Consider the following 18,879-nt stretch of genomic DNA (forward strand, 5'->3'; position numbering starts at 1 on the left):
GCTAGGCATATTATGCTCCGAAGCCAAAAGGAAAGAGGTTGCCGAAGCTTTTTGACCTCTCCTCTGTCCAGAGTAAACGACAAACAGGGTAGATGTTTGACGAAAATCTTTAGTAGCTTGTAAGTAAAACTTCAAGGCACGGACTACGTCCAGATTATGTAAAAGACGTTCCTTCTTTGAAGAAGGATTAGGACACAATGATGGAACAACAATCTCTTGATTGATATTCTTGTTAGAAACCACCTTAGGTAAAAACCCAGGTTTGGTACGCAGGACTATCTTATCTGCATGAAAAATCAGATAAGGAGAATCACATTGTAAGGCAGATAGCTCAGACTCTCCAAGCCGAAGAAATAGCCATCAAAAACAGAACTTTCCAAGATAAAAGTTTAATATCAATGGAATGAAGGGGTTCCAACGGAACTCCTTGAAGAACTTTAAGAACCAAGTTTAAGCTCCACGGGGGAGCAACAGGTTTAAACACAGGCTTAATTCTAACCAAAGCCTGGCAAAATGCCTGGACGTCTGGAACCTCTGCCAGACGCTTGTGCAAGAGAATAGACAGAGCAGAAATCTGTCCCTTTAAGGAACTAGCTGATAATCCTTTGTCCAAGCCCTCTTGGAGAAAAGACAATATTCTAGGAATCCTAACCTTACTCCATGAGTAATTCTTGGATTCACACCAATAAAGATATTTACTCCATATCTTGTGGTAGATTTTCCTGGTAACAGGCTTTCGTGCCTGTATTAAAGTATCAATGACTGACTCAGAGAAGCCACGCTTTGATAGAATCAAGCGTTCAATCTCCATGCAGTCAGTCTCAGAGAAATTAGATTTGGATGATTGAAAGGACCTTGTATCAGATGGTCCTGTCTTAGAGGCAGAGTCCATGGTGGAAAGGATGACATGTCCACTAGGTCTGCATACCAAGTATGCTATCAGAATCACAGATGCTCTCTCCTGTTTGATTTTGGCAATCAGTCGAGGGAGCAGAGGAAACGGTGGAAACGCATAAGCCAGGTTGAAGAACCAAGGTGCTGCTAGAGCATCTATCAGCGTCGCTTCTGGGTCCCTGGACCTGGATCCGTAACAAGGAAGCTTGGCGTTCTGGCGAGACGTCATGAGATCCAACTCTGGTTTGCCCCAACGATGAATCAACTGAGCAAACACTTCCGGATGGAGTTCCCACTCCCCCGGATGGAAAGTCTGACGACTTAGAAAATCCGCCTCCCAGATCTCCTGGGATATGGATTGCTGACAGGTGGCAAGAGTGGTACTCTGCCCAGCGAATTATATTTGGAGACTTCTAACATCGCTAGGGAATTCCTGGTTGCCCCTTGATGGTTGATGTAAGCCACAGTCGTGATGTTGTCCGACTGAAATCTGATGAACCTCAGTGTTGCTAACTGAGGCCAAGCCAGAAGAGCATTGAATATCGCTCTTAACTCCAGAATATTTATTGGAAGGAGTTTCTCCTCCTGAGTCCATGATCCCTGTGCCTTCAGGGAATTCCAGACTGCACCCCAACCTAGAAGGCTGGCATCTGTTACAATTGTCCAATCTGGCCTGCGAAAGGTCATACCCTTGGACAGGTGTACCCGACACAACCAACAGAGAAGAGAATCTCTGGTCTCTTGATCCAGATTTAGCAGAGGGGACAAATCTGTGTAATCCCCATTCCACTGACTCAGCATGCATAATTGCAGCGGTCTGAGATGAAGGTGCGCAAATGGCACTATGTCCATTGCCGCTACCATTAAGCCGATTACCTCCATACACTGAGCTACCGAAGGGCGAGGAATGGAGTGAAGAACACTGCAAGCATTTATAAGTTTTGATAACCTGGACTCCATCAGGTAAATTTTCATTTCTACAGAATCTATAAGAGTCCCTAAGAAGGAGACTCTTGTGAGTGGGGATAGAGAACTCTTTTCCTCGTTCACTTTCCACCCGTGCGACCTCAGAAATGCCAGAACCATCTCTGTATGAGACTTGGCAACTTGAAAGCTTGACGCCTGTATCAGGATGTCGTCTAGACACGGAGCCACCGCTATGCCTCGCGGTCTTAGAACCGCCAGAAGTGAGGCCAGAACCTTTGTAAAGATTCTCGGGGCTGTAGCCAACCCGAAGGGAAGAGCTACAAATTGGTAATGCCCGTCTAGAAAGGCAAACCTTAGAAACCGATGATCTTTGTGAATCGGTATGTGAAGGTAGGCATCCTTTAAGTCCACTGTGGTCATGTACTGACCTTCTTGGATCATGGGTAGGATGGTCCGAATAGTTTCCATTTTGAAAGATGGAACTCTGAGGAATTTGTTTAAGATCTTTAGATCCAAAATTGGTCTGAAGGTTCCCTCTTTTTTGGAAACCACAGATTTGAATAAAAACCCTGTCCTTGTTCCGTCCGCCGAACTGGATGGATCACTCCCATAACTAGGTGGTCTTGCACACAGCGTAGGAATGCCTCTTTCTTTATCTGATTTGCAGATAGCCTTGAAAGATGAAATCTCCCTTGTGGAGGGGAAGCTTTGAAGTCCAGAAGATATCCCTGAGATATGATCTCCAACGCCCAGGGATCCTGAACATCTCTTGCCCACGCCTGGGCGAAGAGAGAAAGTCTGCCCCCTACTAGATCCGTCGCTGGATAGGGGGCCGTTCCTTCATGCTGTCTTAGAGGCAGCAGCAGGCTTTCTGGCCTGCTTGCCTTTGTTCCAGGACTGGTTAGGTTTCCAGGCCTGCTTAGATTGAGCAAAAGTTCCCTCTTGTTTTGAAGCGGAGGAAGTTTCGAAAGGCACGAAAATTAGACTGTTTGGCCTTTGCTTTGGCCCTGTCCTGAGGAAGGGTGTGACCCTTACCTCCAGTAATGTCAGCAATAATTTCCTTCAAACCAGGCCCGAATAAGGTCTGCCCCTTGAAAGGAATGTTGAGTAATTTAGACTTCAAAGTCACGTCAGCTGACCAGGATTTAAGCCATAGCGCCCTACGCGCTTGGATGGCGAATCCGGAATTCTTAGCCGTTAGTTTAGTCAAATGAACAATGGCATCAGAAACAAATGAGTTCGCTAGCTTAAGTGTTCTAAGCTTGTCAATTTCAGTCAATGGAGCTGTATGGATGGCCTCTTCCAGGGCCTCAAACCAGAATGCCGCCGTGGCCGTGAAAGGCGCAATGCATGCAAGGGGCTGTAAAATAAAACCTTGTTGAATAAACATTTTCTTAAGGTAACCCTCCAATTTTTTATCCATTGGATCTGAAAAAGCACAACTGTCCTCAACCGGGATAGTAGTACGCTTTGCTAAAGTAGAAACTGCTCCCTCCACCTTAGGGACCGTCTGCCATAAGTCCCGTGTAGTGGCGTCTATTGGAAACATTTTTCTAAATATAGGAGGTGGGGAAAAAGGCACACCCGGTCTATCCCACTCCTTGCTAATAATTTCTGTAAGCCTTTTAGGTATAGGAAAAACGTCAGTACACACCGGTACCGCATAGTATTTATCCAGCCTACACAATTTCTCTGGTACTGCAACTGTGTTACAGTCATTCAGAGCAGCTAATACCTCCCCAAGCAACACACAGAGGTTCTCAAGCTTAAATTTAAAATTAGAAATCTCTGAATCAGGATTCCCCGAATCAAAGATGTCACCCACAGACTGAAGCTCTCCGTCCTCATGATCTGCATATTGTGACGCAGTATCAGACATGGCCCTTACAGCATCTGCGCGCTCTGTATTTCTCCTAACCCCAGAGCAATCGCGCTTGCCTCTTAATTCAGGCAACCTGGATAATACCTCTGACAGGGTATTATTCATGATTGCAGCCATGTCCTGCAAGGTAATCGCTATGGGCGTCCCTGATGTAATTGGCGCCATATTAGCGTGCATCCCCTGAGCGGGATCTGACACGTGGGGAGAGTTAGCCGGCATAACTTCCCCCTCGTCAGAATCTTCTGGTGATATTTCTTTTGTAGTTAAAGACTGATCTTTACTGTTTAAGGTGAAATCAATACATTTAGTACACATTCTCCTATGGGGCTCCACCATGGCTTTCAAACATAATGAACAAGTAGTTTCCTCTGTGTCAGACATGTTTAAACAGACTAGCAATGAGACTAGCAAGCTTGGAAAACACTTTAAACAAGTTTACAAGCAATATAAAAAACGTTACTGCACCTTTAAGAAACAAATTTAGTCAAAATTTGAAATAACAGTGAAAAAAGGCAGTTACACTAACTAAATTTAGTTAGGTTTGAACTCACAAACTTTGGATTGGGAGGCAGTTGACCTAGCCACTGGCCAATTTCTTACGTTGCATGTCCATTTGGTCACATTTTATAACTAGCTGTCCATTATTAAAACTGGCTTCGGTCTCTTGCTGTCCTTTGCTGAAGGAACAGCATTGCACTACTGGCAGCAAAATGAACACATCTAGTCAGCCAATCACAAAAGACAATTGAGATTTCATTATGAAATTTCAGACATAGATTACTAATTATTATTCACACTTTACACATACCATACACTCAAAGAGAAATATTTCTTTTCTTCATCTTTCTAACAAAACAATTATTTTCCCAAACAAACAATTACACACAACACAACTATAAGCGTAGGTGTACAGGCACATGATGCAGACATTTGACAAGGAGAGGGGGGGTTTATAAACATGTTTGCATGCATATGCAATAATACCTCTGTTTATTGAACAATTCATTTCATACATACACATCCCTATGTACAAACACACCTTTTTATATTCAAAAAAAGATTGTGTATATTATAACAAACTCGTTTTCTTGAGGTTATATATACACATTAATACACTATAACAAACTATATTGAGGCTACATAAGTATTTATCTTCAACATAAACCAAGTAATAACACTTTTTTAATTCTTCATATTTATAATGCAAACAGGTTAAAGGTCAAGATTCCTATCCAGATCTTTATTATTTAATGTATCACCCTTTTATACATACACACATTTTGTTTACAATTAAACATTTTTTCATATTCAAAAGAATTGTGTCTATCACAATAAACTACCAAGTGAGGTTACATAGGCAATAACTTCTAATGAAAACAAAGTGATAATTTCCTTTTAAAATAGATTATGTTTATTATAACAAACTATTGAGGTGAAACATTTTGCAAGCCATTATAACAAACTATATTGGGGCTATACAAGTATCTTCTACAAAAACCTAATAACATTTTCTTTAAATCATCACTTTCACCATGCAAACAATAGGTTAAAAGTTTAGACTCCCTTTCAGATCCTGATTACTTAATGAACTATGCATTTTCCATACATACACTTATTTTAAATTAAACATATATATTTTTTTCAAAAGGATTGTGTCTATTACAATAAATGATTAAGTGAGGTTATATATGTAATAACCTTTAATGTAAACAAAGTGATAAGATTGTTTTATTTTGTTCATTCATTTTTACAATGTAACCAATAGGTTAAAAGTTTAGATTCTTACATTTATACACACCCTATTTTAACCTTGTTACTCTGTCTAATTTTTAAATTGTAACAGCTGGGAGCCTGTTGTGGTTTCCAAAGCTGAATGCACACAAATGTTTTTCTATTGGATCACACATATGATGACAACTTCCTCTTGACACACAAATGTGTATAAATTGTTAATTGTTAATGATGGCATTCACTTTTTTATCTGATGAAACAACCTGTTTGAGGTTGAGAAACGCGTCATAAGTATTAAAAGCCATTTTATTGAAGTTGTCTGTGTTGTAGTGTATCAATACCAACTGAACACACAAAAGATTACACCTCTGCAGCACCAGAAGTCCAGCCAACAGGAGACACACTCAGAGTTTCAACTAGGACAAGTGCCTTTGGAGCTTGGCTTCCACAGTGTACTAGCCACTGATAAGTGCTAGTCTGCTTTCTTGCACTAGTCACAGCACAGTGTCACACCATCTGGTAAGCATAATACTTACTTATATCTATACCTACATATCCAGACGTTATCACGCTATTGTGGCGCCCTCTACTTTCTATTTTAACAGTTCCACACTCTCTGGGATCAAGTGGAGCAGCCCTACCCACGTAACAGGAGGATACCTTTATCCCTTCAATTTACTACCAGTCTATGGACATTAAACAGGACTAATACGGTAGACTTGATCTACTATATTTTAAGTGTACTACCTGGTTTTATATTGATTATTGCTTTTTTATATTTTAAATATCAGCGCTCTTTTATATCCCTTTATTGGGATATGTTCAATTTCAGAATTAATTTACTTTTATATAGCTGAAAAAATAATCTGAAAATACTTTTAAAAATGAATCCATTAATTAAATAGTATTAATGACTAGTGATTTAAAGTAAGCATTTAAATAAAATCCACCCTGCTATATCACCGCTCTCCCATATTTTATTTTTACACTAAGGCGATAATGTATAATTGTTGTTTCTTACACTGTAAGCAAAACTGTATTGCAGGGATAGTGCAAGACACTAAAGTATAGAGAATGAGGGATGTTTTTCTAAAAAGGCATAATTTACATCACTAAATGTAGCAGCATCAAAGCAGACAAACCTGAAAAATGTATTCAAGCACAGATCCTGAAATTCTGTTTGTCATGTGCTACAACAGACCAATCTGAAATCACTTGTCTAGCCTATTCTTAAACAAACAGAATAAAACTTACTTGTCCAGCAGTGTCTACAAGCTGAAGATGATAATCTTGTCCATTCACAGAAATCAGCTTAGTAAAAGCTAAAGGGAGAAAAAAAAGAAGTTGTAATACACACTTATTTCTACTCCTATTCCCCCACAAAACAAAATATTCGGTTGACTAAACAGTTTTTATATTGCCCATGGCTTATAGCAGAAGACTTTTGCTAAACATGTATGGTGTACAAATTTCCATTTAAACTGAAATATACTGGTATGCTTTCAAAGGGCCCTTTTAAAGCAGATTGACCCATTTAAATGGAAATTTGAGTGTAAAACTAACAAAATTTACGCTTTCCGGATAAATTCATGTCTGTCACCCTTTCTCCAGACCTTCCTGGAGAAAAGACAATTCTAGGAATCCTGACCCTACTCCAAGAGTAGCCCATTGATTCACACCAATTAAAAAATTAAAAAAAAGGCATTTACGCCATACCTTATAAATTTTTACGAGTGACAGGCTTGCGAGCCTGGTCGACTTAGCCAGAACTAAGAGTTCAATCTCCAAGCAGTCAGCTTCAGAGAAACAAGATTTGGCTGGAGGAATGGAATGGACCCCGAGTTAGGTCCTTCCTCAGAGGCAACCTCCAAGGTGACAGATGACATCACTGGGTCTGCATACCAGATCCTGCGAGGCCATGCAGGAGCCAATAAAAAAAAAAAAAAAAAAAAGTACAGACTCTCTCCTGTTTGATACGAGCAATGACTCGTGGAAGGAGCAGAGAGGAAACAGGTATGCTAGACTGAAATCCCAAGTAACAGCCAGACATCTATCAGAGCGGCCTGCGAATCTCTTGACCTTGAACCAAACCTTTGTGTTCTGCAGAGACACCAGACCCAACTCCGGCACACCCTACTTGATGTTTAAACTGAACACCTCCGTGTGGAGAGCCTACTCCCCGGGATGAAAAGTCTGTCTGCTCTGGAAATCCGCCTCCCAGTTGTCCACTCCTTGAATGTGGATGGCAGATAAACAAATTGAGCTACCGCCCACTGACTAATCCTAGCCACCTCATTCATGGCTAAGGAACTCAGAGTTACTCCCTAGTGGTTGATGTAAGCCACTGAGGAGATGCTGTCCGACTTGAACCAGATAAACTGGGCTAAGGACAATTGAGGTCAAGCCAACAGAGCATTGTAAATCGCTCTCAACTCCAATACGTTTATGGGGAGAGCAGACTCCTCCTGAGTCAATAGTCCCTGCGCCTTTAGAGAGTCCCAGACTACTCCATGGTCACGATCACCCAGGAAGGTCTCCGGAAGCATGTGCCCCGAGACAGATGCTCCTGAGAAAGCCACCACAGAAGAGAGTCTCTGGTCGACTGGTCTAGAGCTATCCTCTGAGACAGATCCAAATGATTTCCGTTCCATTGAATGAGCATACATAACTGCATAGCTCTCATACTGAATCGGGCAAAGTGAATGATGTCCATGGAAGCGACCATCAGACCAATTACCTTGATGCATTGAGCTACTGATGGCTGAACAGTAGACTGAAGAGAGAAGAGGAAAGAGGATTTTCTGACCTGTCTCAGAAAATTGTCCTAGATAAGGAATCTATTATGGATTCTAATAAAACCACCCTTGTAGCTGGACAAGGGAACTCTTCTCCAGATTCACTTTCCATCCGTGGGAACGTAGGAAAGACAGGATTCTCTGCACAAGAGTTTGCTTGTTGAAAAGATGGTGCCTGAATCAATATGTCGTCCAGGTAGCGTGCCATTGCAATTCCGAGACCTGATCACTGCCAAAAGAGCCCCCAGAACCACAAAGTGATAGTCTAAAAAACATAATTTATGCTTACCTGATAAATTCCTTTCTCCTGTAGTGTAGTCAGTCCACGGGTCATCATTACTTATGGGATATTAACTCCTCCCCAACAGGAAGTGCAAGAGGATCACCCAAGCAGAGCTGCTATATAGCTCCTCCCCTCTACGTCACACCCAGTCATTCGACCAGGAACCAAACGAGAAAGGAGAAACTATAGGGTGCAGTGGTGACTGGAGTATAATTAAAAAATTTAGACCTGCCTTAAAAAACAGGGCGGGCCGTGGACTGACTACACTACAGGAGAAAGGAATTTATCAGGTAAGCATAAATTATGTTTTCTCCTGTTAAGTGTAGTCAGTCCACGGGTCATTACTTATGGGATACCAATACCAAAGCTAAGTACACGGATGACGGGAGGGACAGGCAGGATCTCTATACGGAAGGAACCACTGCCTGAAGAACCTTTCTCCCAAAAACAGCCTCCGAAGAAGCAAAAGTGTCAAATTTGTAAAATTTGGAAAAAGTATGAAGAGAAGACCAAGTTGCAGCCTTGCAAATCTGTTCAGAGGCCTCGTTCTTAAAGGCCCAAGTGGAAGCCACAGCTCTAGTAGAATGAGCTGTAATCCTTTCAGGAGGTTGCTGTCCAGCAGTCTCATAGGCTAAACGTATTATGCTACGAAGCCAAAAGGATAGAGAGGTAGCAGATGCTTTTTGACCCCTCCTCTGTCCAGAATAAACGACAAACAGGGAAGAAGTTTGTCGAAAATCTTTAGTTGCCTGTAAATAAAATTTCAGGGCACGGACTACATCTAGATTGTGCAGAAGTCGTTCCTTCTTTGAAGAAGGGTTAGGACACAATGATGGAACAACAATCTCTTGATTGATATTCTTGTTAGTGACTACCTTAGGTAAGAACCCAGGTTTAGTACGCAGAACTACCTTATCTGAATGAAAAATCAGATATGGAGAATCACAATGTAAGGCTGATAATTCAGAGACTCTACGAGCCGATGAAATAGCCATTAAAAACAGAACTTTCCAAGATAACAGCTTGATATCAATGGAGTGAAGGGGTTCAAACGGAACACCCTGTAAAACGTTAAGAACTAAGTTTAAGCTCCACGGCGGAGCAACAGATTTAAACACAGGCTTAATCCTGGCCAAAGCCTGACAAAAAGCCTGAACGTCTGGAACTTCTGACAGACGCTTGTGTAAAAGGATGGACAGAGCTGAGATCTGTCCCTTTAACGAACTAGCAGATAAACCCTTTTCTAAACCTTCTTGTAGAAAAGACAATATCCTAGGAATCCTAACCTTACTCCATGAGTAACCCTTGGATTCGCACCAGTGTAAGTATTTACGCCATATCTTATGGTAAATTTTCCTGGTAACAGGTTTCCTAGCCTGTATTAAGGTATCAATTACTGGCTCTGAAAATCCACGCTTTGATAAAATTAAGCGTTCAATTTCCATGCAGTCAGCTTCAGAGAAATTAGGTTTTGATGTTTGAAAGGACCCTGAATTAGAAGGTCCTGTCTCAGAGGCAGAGACCAAGGTGGACAGGATGACATGTCCACTAGATCTGCATACTAGGTCCTGCGTGGCCACGCAGGCGCTATTAGAATCACTGATGCTTTCTCCTGTTTGATCCTTGCAATCAAACGAGGAAGCATCGGAAATGGTGGAAACACATAAGCCATTCTGAAGGTCCAAGGTGCTGTCAAGGCATCTATCAGGACCGCTCCCGGGTCCCTGGACCCGTAACGAGGAAGCTTGGCGTTCTGGCGAGACGCCATGAGATCCATATCTGGTTTGCCCCAACGTCGAAGTATTTGGGCAAAGACCTCCGGATGAAGTTCCCACTCCCCCGGATAAAAAGTCTGGCGACTTAGGAAATCCGCCTCCCAGTTGTCCACTCCTGGGATGTGGATCGCTGACAGGTGGCAAGAGTGAGACTCTGCCCAGCGAATTATCTTTGATACTTCCATCATCGCTAGGGAACTTCTTGTCCCTCCCTGATGGTTGATGTAAGCCACAGTCATGATGTTGTCCGACTGAAACCTGATAAACCTCAGAGTTGCTAACTGAGGCCAAGCCAGTAGGGCATTGAGAACTGCTCTCAATTCCAGAATGTTTATTGGAAGGAGACTCTCCTCTTGAGTCCATGATCCCTGAGCCTTCAGGGAATTCCAGACAGCGCCCCAACCTAGAAGGCTGGCGTCTGTAGTTACAATTGTCCAGTCTGGTCTGCTGAAGGGCATCCCCCTGGACAGATGCGGCCGAGAAAGCCACCATAGAAGAGAATCTCTGGTCTCCTGATCCAGATTCAGCGTAGGGGACAAATCTGAGTAATCCCCATTCCACTGACTTAGCATGCACAATTGCAGTGGTCTGAGGTGCAGGCGTGCAAAAGGAACTATGTCCATTGCCGCTACCATTAAGCCGATTACCTCCATGCATTGAGCCACTGACGGGTGTTGAATGGAATGAAGGACACGGCAAGCATTTAGAAGCTTTGTTAACCTGTCCTCTGTCAGGTAAATTTTCATTTCTACAGAATCTATAAGAGTCCCCAAGAAGGGAACTCTTGTGAGTGGTAAGAGAGAACTCTTCTCCTCGTTTACTTTCCACCCATGTGATCTCAGAAATGCCAGTACTAACTCTGTATGAGACTTGGCAGTTTGAAAGCTTGACGCTTGTATCAGAATGTCGTCTAGGTACGGAGCAACCGAAATTCCTCGCGGTCTTAGTACCGCCAGAAGAGAGCCCAGAACCTTTGTAAAGATTCTTGGAGCCGTAGCCAACCCGAAGGGAAGAGCTACAAACTGGTAATGTTTGTCTAGGAAGGCAAACCTTAGATACCGGTAATGTTCTCTGTGAATCGGTATGTGAAGGTAAGCATCCTTTAAATCCACTGTGGTCATGTACTGACCTCTTTGGATCATGGGTAAGATTGTCCGAATAGTTTCCATCTTGAATGATGGAACTCTTAGGAATTTGTTTAGGATCTTTAAATCCAATATTGGTCTGAAGGTTCCCTCTTTTTTGGGAACCACAAACAGGTTTGAGTAAAACCCTTGTCCGTGTTCCGACCGCGGAACTGGATGGATCACTCCCATTAGTAAAAGGTCTTGTACACAGCGTAGAAACGCCTCTTTATCTGGTTTGTTGACAACCTTATCTGATTTGCAGATAGCCTTGAAAGGTGAAATCTCCCTTGTGGAGGAGAAGCTTTGAAGTCCAGAAGATATCCCTGAGATATGATCTCCAACGCCCAGGGATCCTGGACATCTCTTGCCCAAGCCTGGGCGAAGAGAGTCTGCCCCCCACTAGATCCGTTACCGGATCGGGGGCCCTCACTTCATGCTGTCTTAGGGGCAGCAGCAGGCTTTCTGGCTTGCTTGCCCTTGTTCCAGGCCTGGTTAGGTTTCCAGCCTTGTCTGTAGCGAGCAACAGCTCCTTCCTGTTTTGGAGCAGAGGAAGTTGAAGCTGCTCCTGCCTTGAAATTACGAAAGGCACGCAAATTAGACTTTCTAGCCCTGGGTTTGGCTCTGTCTTGCGGCAGGGCATGGCCTTTACCTCCCGTAATATCAGCGATAATTTCTTTCAAACCGGGCCCGAATAAAGTCTGCCCCTTGAAAGGTATGTTAAGTAGTTTCAATTTAGAAGTTACATCAGCTGACCAGGATTTTAGCCACAGTGCTCTGCGTGCCTGAATGGCGAATCCGGAATTCTTAGCCGTAAGTTTAGTTAAATGTACTACGGCATCAGAAATAAATGAATTAGCTTAAGGGTTTTAAGCTTAAGTGAAATCTCATCTAATGTCGCTGAGTCAAGGGTGTCTTCCAGAGACTCAAACCAAAATGCAGCCGCAGCAGTGACAGGCGCAATGCATGCAAGGGGTTGTAATATAAAACCTTGTTGAACAAACATTTTCTTAAGGTAACCCTCTAACTTTTTATCCATTGGATCTGAAAAAGCACAGCTATCCTCCACTGGGATAGTGGTACGCTTAGCTAAAGTAGAAACTGCTCCCTCCACCTTAGGGACCGTTTGCCATAAGTCCCGTGTGGTGCCGTCTATTGGAAACATTTTTCTGAATATAGGAGGGGGTGAGAAAGGCACACCGGGTCTGTCCCACTCCTTAGTAATAATTTCAGTAAGTCTTTTAGGTATAGGAAAAACGTCAGTACTAGTCGGTACCGCAAAATATTTATCCAACCTACACATTTTCTCTGGGATTGCAACTGTGTTACAATCATTCAGAGCCGCTAACACCTCCCCTAGCAACACACGGAGGTTTTCCAGCTTAAACTTAAAATTTGAAATGTCTGAATCCAATTTATTTGGATCAGATCCGTCACCCGCAGAATGAAGCTCTCCGTCCTCATGCTCTGCATATTGTGACGCAGTATCAGACATGGCCCTAGCATTATCAGTATACTCTGTTCTCATCCCAGAGTGATCTCGTTTACCTCTAAGTTCTGGCAATTTAGACAAAACTTCAGTCATAACATTAGCCATGTCTTGTAAAGTGATTTGTAATGGCTGCCCTGATGTACTTGGGGTTACAATATCACGCACCTCCTGAGCGGGAGATGCAGGTACTGACACGTGAGGCAAGTTAGTCGGCATAACTTCCCTCTCGTTGTCTGGTGAATGTTGCTTAACATGTACAGATTGACTTTTATTTAAAGTAGCATCAATGCAATTAGTACATAAATTTCTATTGGGCTCCACCTCGGCTTTTGAACATATTGCACAAAGAGTTTCCTCTGTGTCAGACATGTTTAAACAAACTAGCAATTAGACTAGCAAGCTTGGAAATACTTTCAACTAAATTTACAAGCAATATGTAAAAACGTTACTGTGCCTTTAAGAAGCACACAAAAACTGTCACAGTTGAATAACAATGAACCGGATTAGTTATATAAACCAAATTTAGCAAAGGATTGCACACATTAGCAATGGATGATTAACCCTTAATATCAGAAAAAAAACGTATAACAATTGACAATATAAACGTTTTTATCACAGTCAAGCACAGTCTCACAGGTCTGCTGTGAGTGATTACCTCCCTCAAAACTAGTTTTGAAGACCCCTGAGCTCTGTGGAGACGTCCTGGATCATGCAGGGAGAAAAAGACAGACTGTGACTGAATTTCTGATGCGTAGTAAAAGCGCCAAAATAGGCCCCTCCCACTCACACTACAACAGTGAGGGGAGCTGAGTAAACTGTTTTAATTTAAAACGACAGCCATGTGGAAAATAAAGCCCAAAACAATTTTCACCAAGTACCTCAGATAATTAAACGATTTAACATGCCAGTAAACGTTTAAAATCTAATATATGAAATGTCTTTAAAAAGCCTGTGCTAGTCACTCCCACTGCAAGTTAGGCTAAAAGATATATGCATACAGTATTTTCCCAGTGAAGTTCCATTCCCCAGAAATACTTAAGTGTTAACATATATACATGTCAGCCTGATACCAGTTGCTACTACTGCATTTAAGGCTGTACTTACATTATATCGGTATTAGCAGTATTTTCAAAGTCAATTCCATTCCTTAGAAAATAATATACTGCAACATACCTCTTTGCAGGTGAACCTGCCCGCTGTCCCCTGATCTGAAGTTACCTTACTCCTCAGAATGGCCGAGAACAGCAAACGGATCTTAGTTACGTCCGCTAAGATCATATACAAAAAACTCAGGTAGATTCTTCTTCAAATTCTGCCTGAGAAGGAAACAACACACTCCGGTGTCGTTTAAAATAAACTTTTGATTGAAGATATAAAAAACTAAGTTTAATCACCACAGTCCTCTCACACATCCTATCTATTAGTTGGGTGCAAGAGAATGACTGGGTGTGACGTAGAGGGGAGGAGCTATATAGCAGCTCTGCTTGGGTGATCCTCTTGCACTTCCTGTTGGGGAGGAGTTAATATCCCATAAGTAATGATGACCCGTGGACTGACTACACTTAACAGGAGAAAGGCAAATCTCAGGAACTTGTGATGATCCCTGTGGATGGGAACATAAAGATATGCATCCTTCAGGTCTATGGTCGTCATGAACTGACCCTCTTGGACCAAAGGAAGAATGGAACGAATGGTTTCCATTTTGAAGGACAGTACCCTGAGAAACTTGTTGAGGCACATTAGGTCTAAAATGGGTTGAAAAGTTCCCTCTTTTTTGGAAACCACAAACAAATTTGAATAGAATCCAAGACCCTGTTCCCTTACTGGAACTATCACTCCCAGGGAGCAAAGGTCCTGAACGCAGTTCAAGAATGCCTCTCTTTACCTGGTCTGCAGATAATCTTGAGATGGAATCTGCCCCTGGGAGGAAAAGCTTTAAATTCCATTTTGCAACCTTGAGATACTATGTCCACAGCCCAAGGATCTGGGACATCTCGTATCCATGCATGACAAAACAGGGAAAGTCTGCCCCCCACTGGATCCGATCCCGGACCAGGGGCCGATGCCGACTTAGACTTAGCTGAAGGTTTCTTTGATTGCTTCCCTTTGTTCCAAGACTGATTGGGCTTCCAAGAGAACTTGGACTGCTCCTGCTTGGAAAAGGGAGAGGAAGACTTTTGGCCTTTGAAGGTACTAAAGGAACGAAAATTAGTTTGACCTCCTTTAGGTCTGTTATTCGTGTCTTGTGGTAGAAAAGACCCTTTGCCACCCGTAATATCAGAAATTATTTCTGCCAGACCAGGTCCAATTAAGGTTTAACACCCTTGTAAGGAAGCGCCAGAAGCTTGGATTTGGAGGTAACAGCTGACCAAGATTTTAGCCACAACGCCCTGCAGGCTAGGACAGTGAAGCCAGACATCTTGGCTCCCAGTCTAATAACTTGCATGTTAGCATCAGAAATAAAGGAATTCACCAAAAAGATGCCGCACTTGCTACTGTGGCAATGCAAACTGCAGGTTGCCATTGAAGACCTTCAAATAAGCCTCCAGCTTCTGATCCACTAGATCCTTAAAGGAGCAGCTATCCTCTATAGGGATCATAGTTCTCTTAGCCAGAGTTAAAAGAGCCCCTTCTACTTTAGGCACCGTGCGTCATGAATCTTTAATGGAGTCAGCAACAGGAAACCCGTTTTTAAAAACGGGAGACAGGTATCTCGGTATCTCGATCTGAAACAGGGAACACTTCCACAGAGGAAGTAACATAGTATTTATTAAGTTTACTAGATTGCTTAGGCTTGACAACGACAGAAGAATCTGAGTAGTCCAAAGTAGCCAATACCTCCTTCAACAATACACGAAGGTGTTCAAGCTTAAATCTTAAGTTTACTTCTTCAGTATCAGATGAAGGAATTATACTGTATGAATCTGAGATTTTACCCTCAGAGGCTACCGAGGTATCCTCACCACACTTGTGAGGGAGAACAACCTGCGTTGACACTTTTTTAGATTTCCTCTTGTGCTTCCCCATCATGGGAAATGCAGATAATGCCGTAGGTATCGCAGAAGTTATCTCCCCCAGGAGGCTGAGAGGAACTGCAGGGCACGGACGCCATTGAGGCTTGGGACATTTGAGGAGAAAGCTGTGGCATAGCCTGAACAGCATCATCCTTAGAGGCATTAGCCTCAGAAACAAAAAAAAAAGTATTTTTACATTTCAATGTTCTATCTAGACATTAGGTACAAAATTGTTCCTATGGACAAATTTTTAGTTTCTAGAAAACCAAATTGTATTACAAATGCAGACTCCTGCTCAATGACAAGTATTAAAACAAAATAAGAATTTATAAAGGATACCGTCACTTTAAATTTTTGTAGAGCAATTTTGCACTCAAAATAAACCCCTTAATATGAAACTTCTACCACTCAGCATCTGACTGAGGTGCCTACCTGCCCCTCCGGTATAACAAATCTTGACAGTCAAAAGATTAAACCAAGAGAAAAGTAGCCGGTCTCAACAGCACAGCCAAAACCGCTCCTTATCTAAGGGCGGAATGGAGGGTCATGTTAACAGCTAAAATGAAACTGCGCCACTGAGTAAAGCATGTGATTCAAAGCCGACTAACAGAGAAACTGACACCTTTAGACTGTCAGCCATTCCCTCATAACAGTAATCCACCGTGATCACATTGAACAAGAAAAGTTGCAGCCTTGCATAGCAATGTCAAAAAACAGTTAAAAAAAAAAAAAAAAAAAAAAAAAAGACCACTGGGAAGACTATTGTAAACAAATGAGCCACAAAAGTTAACCCCTTTATATCCCATAAAAGAGGTTAAGCCCCAAGTCTAACCACATGCATTATATGTGCCTGGATTAAATCCTTACTAAGCATTCAGAATGTCCCAAATATAGGATGCAGAAAGAACCTCTTAAAGGGACACTCAGGTTAAATTACATTTTCATGATTCAGATACAGCATGTAATTTTGAACAACTTTCCAATTTACTTCCATTAAAAAAAAATGTGCAGTGTCTTTTATATTTACAATTTTTGAGTCACCAGTTCCTACTGAGCACAGTCTATGCATATATGCATTTGTGATTAGCGGATTGCTATCACATGGTACAAGGGGAGTGGAAATAGACATAGCTTTGAAATTTGTTATAAAAAAAATCCACTACTCATTTGAAGTTCAGACTAAGTGCTATTGCATTGTCTTGTTATCTTGCATTTGTTGATTATGCAAATCTAATGTGTTGACTGGTCCTTTAAGTGCAAGTCTCCCAGACCTAGAAGACAAAAGCACTTACCTGCAAATCCTGCTATCTCAGCAGGTAGAAAGCTCACAAGGCATGAAAGGACACATACTCCTTACAGAGGCCTGTAGAAAAAGAAAGAACAGAGTAACCAACTCTGGCCTTCTATACTAAGGGCAGCAAACATGTTAGAAAACCAAGCAAGGACTACCTCACAACTTTCTGCTTAAAAGGAACCACTACTCTACTGAAGAGATTGATGTGGACACAGCTAGACCCCAAATCTTGCTTGTAGCGAAAAAAGAATTTAATTTTTCTTCAGACACCAAACTTCTCCACTTCCATTGACAGAGGAAAAGAGAATCACTGGAGATTATGGGTAGAGGAGTGACACTTAACAGCTTTGCCGTGTGCCCTTTTCCTCCTCCTGCTGGACAGGAGTGATATTCCCACTAGTAATTGGAATGATGGCTATATCTTAGGAAAGACAGGCTATATCTTAGGAAAGAAGTAGCCTGTGATCATGCTAGTCTATTAGAAAGTGCAATAGTCAACACAATTACAGTTTAGAGCATAAGTACCTGCACAGATTAGAACTATTAACACTACAAATACTGACGTTGTACACAAGTGCCAATATCACACTTGTAAATGGTCACAAATTTGACCCATATAAAGGTGATTTAATACGCATTATTAGTTCATTCAACATCTAATAAGCAGCATCTTTATCTGACAAACTCGCACTTGTTAAAGGGACATTAAATCAAAGTTAAAAATTTCCTGATTCAGATAGAGCATGCATTAAGAGTCTTGCCAATTTACTTCCATTATCAAATTTAGCACAATGTTTTTATATAGATACTTTGAGGCACCAGCACTATATGGCAACAGTTTTTCAAGAATGTTATCAATTTGCAAGAGCACTAGATGGCATCACTATTTCCTGATATGTAGTGCTCCAGGCACCTACCTAGGTATCTATTCAACAAGAAATATCATGGGAACAAAGCAAATTTGATAAGTAAATTGTTGGAAATATTTTTAAAATTGTAGGCTGTGTCTGAACAACAGTTCTTTAAAGTATCACCAACCCTTCACTGGCCGCTAGGTCTTTGTAGATTTACTAGAACAATAATTTAGAGATAAAAAACAGAATTTATGCTTACCTGATAAATTACTTTCTCCAACGGTGTGTCCGGTCCACGGCGTCATCCTTACTTGTGGGATATCTCTTCCCCAACAGGAAATGGCAAAGAGTCCCAGCAAAGCTGGCCATATAGTCCCTCCTAGGCTCCGCCCACCCCAGCCATTCAACCGACAGACAGGAGGAAATATATATATAGGAGAAACCATATGGTACCGTGGTGACTGTAGTTAGAGAAAATAATTCATCAGACCTGTTTAAAAAACCAGGGCGGGCCGTGGACCGGACACACCGTTGGAGAAAGTAATTTATCAGGTAAGCATAAATTCTGTTTTCTCCAACATTGGTGTGTCCGGTCCACGGCGTCATCCTTACTTGTGGGAACCAATACCAAAGCTTTAGGACACTGATGAAGGGAGGGAGCAAATCAGGTTACCTAAACGGAAGGCACCACAGCTTGCAAAACCTCTCTCCCAAAAATAGCCTCCGAAGAAGCAAAAGTATCAAATTTGTAAAATTTGGCAAAAGTGTGCAGTGAAGACCAAGTCTCTGCCTTACATATCTGGTCAACAGAAGC

At 41.9% G+C, this 18,879-nt stretch overlaps 1 protein-coding gene across 1 annotated transcript in view; it reads right to left on the reverse strand.

Moving 5' to 3' along the window:
• The window catches only part of RHEB (Ras homolog, mTORC1 binding), a 97,661-nt gene that overhangs the window by 43,243 nt on the left and 35,539 nt on the right, over positions 1 to 18,879 (reverse strand). Inside the window, exon 3 of the mRNA XM_053713797.1 lies at positions 6,689 to 6,756. Coding sequence (XP_053569772.1) covers positions 6,689 to 6,756 — 68 coding nt within the window. The remainder of the gene's footprint in view (positions 1 to 6,688; positions 6,757 to 18,879) is intronic.

The sequence above is a fragment of the Bombina bombina genome, chromosome 5 (genome assembly GCF_027579735.1).
Source record: "Bombina bombina isolate aBomBom1 chromosome 5, aBomBom1.pri, whole genome shotgun sequence".
NCBI lineage: Eukaryota > Metazoa > Chordata > Amphibia > Anura > Bombinatoridae > Bombina > Bombina bombina.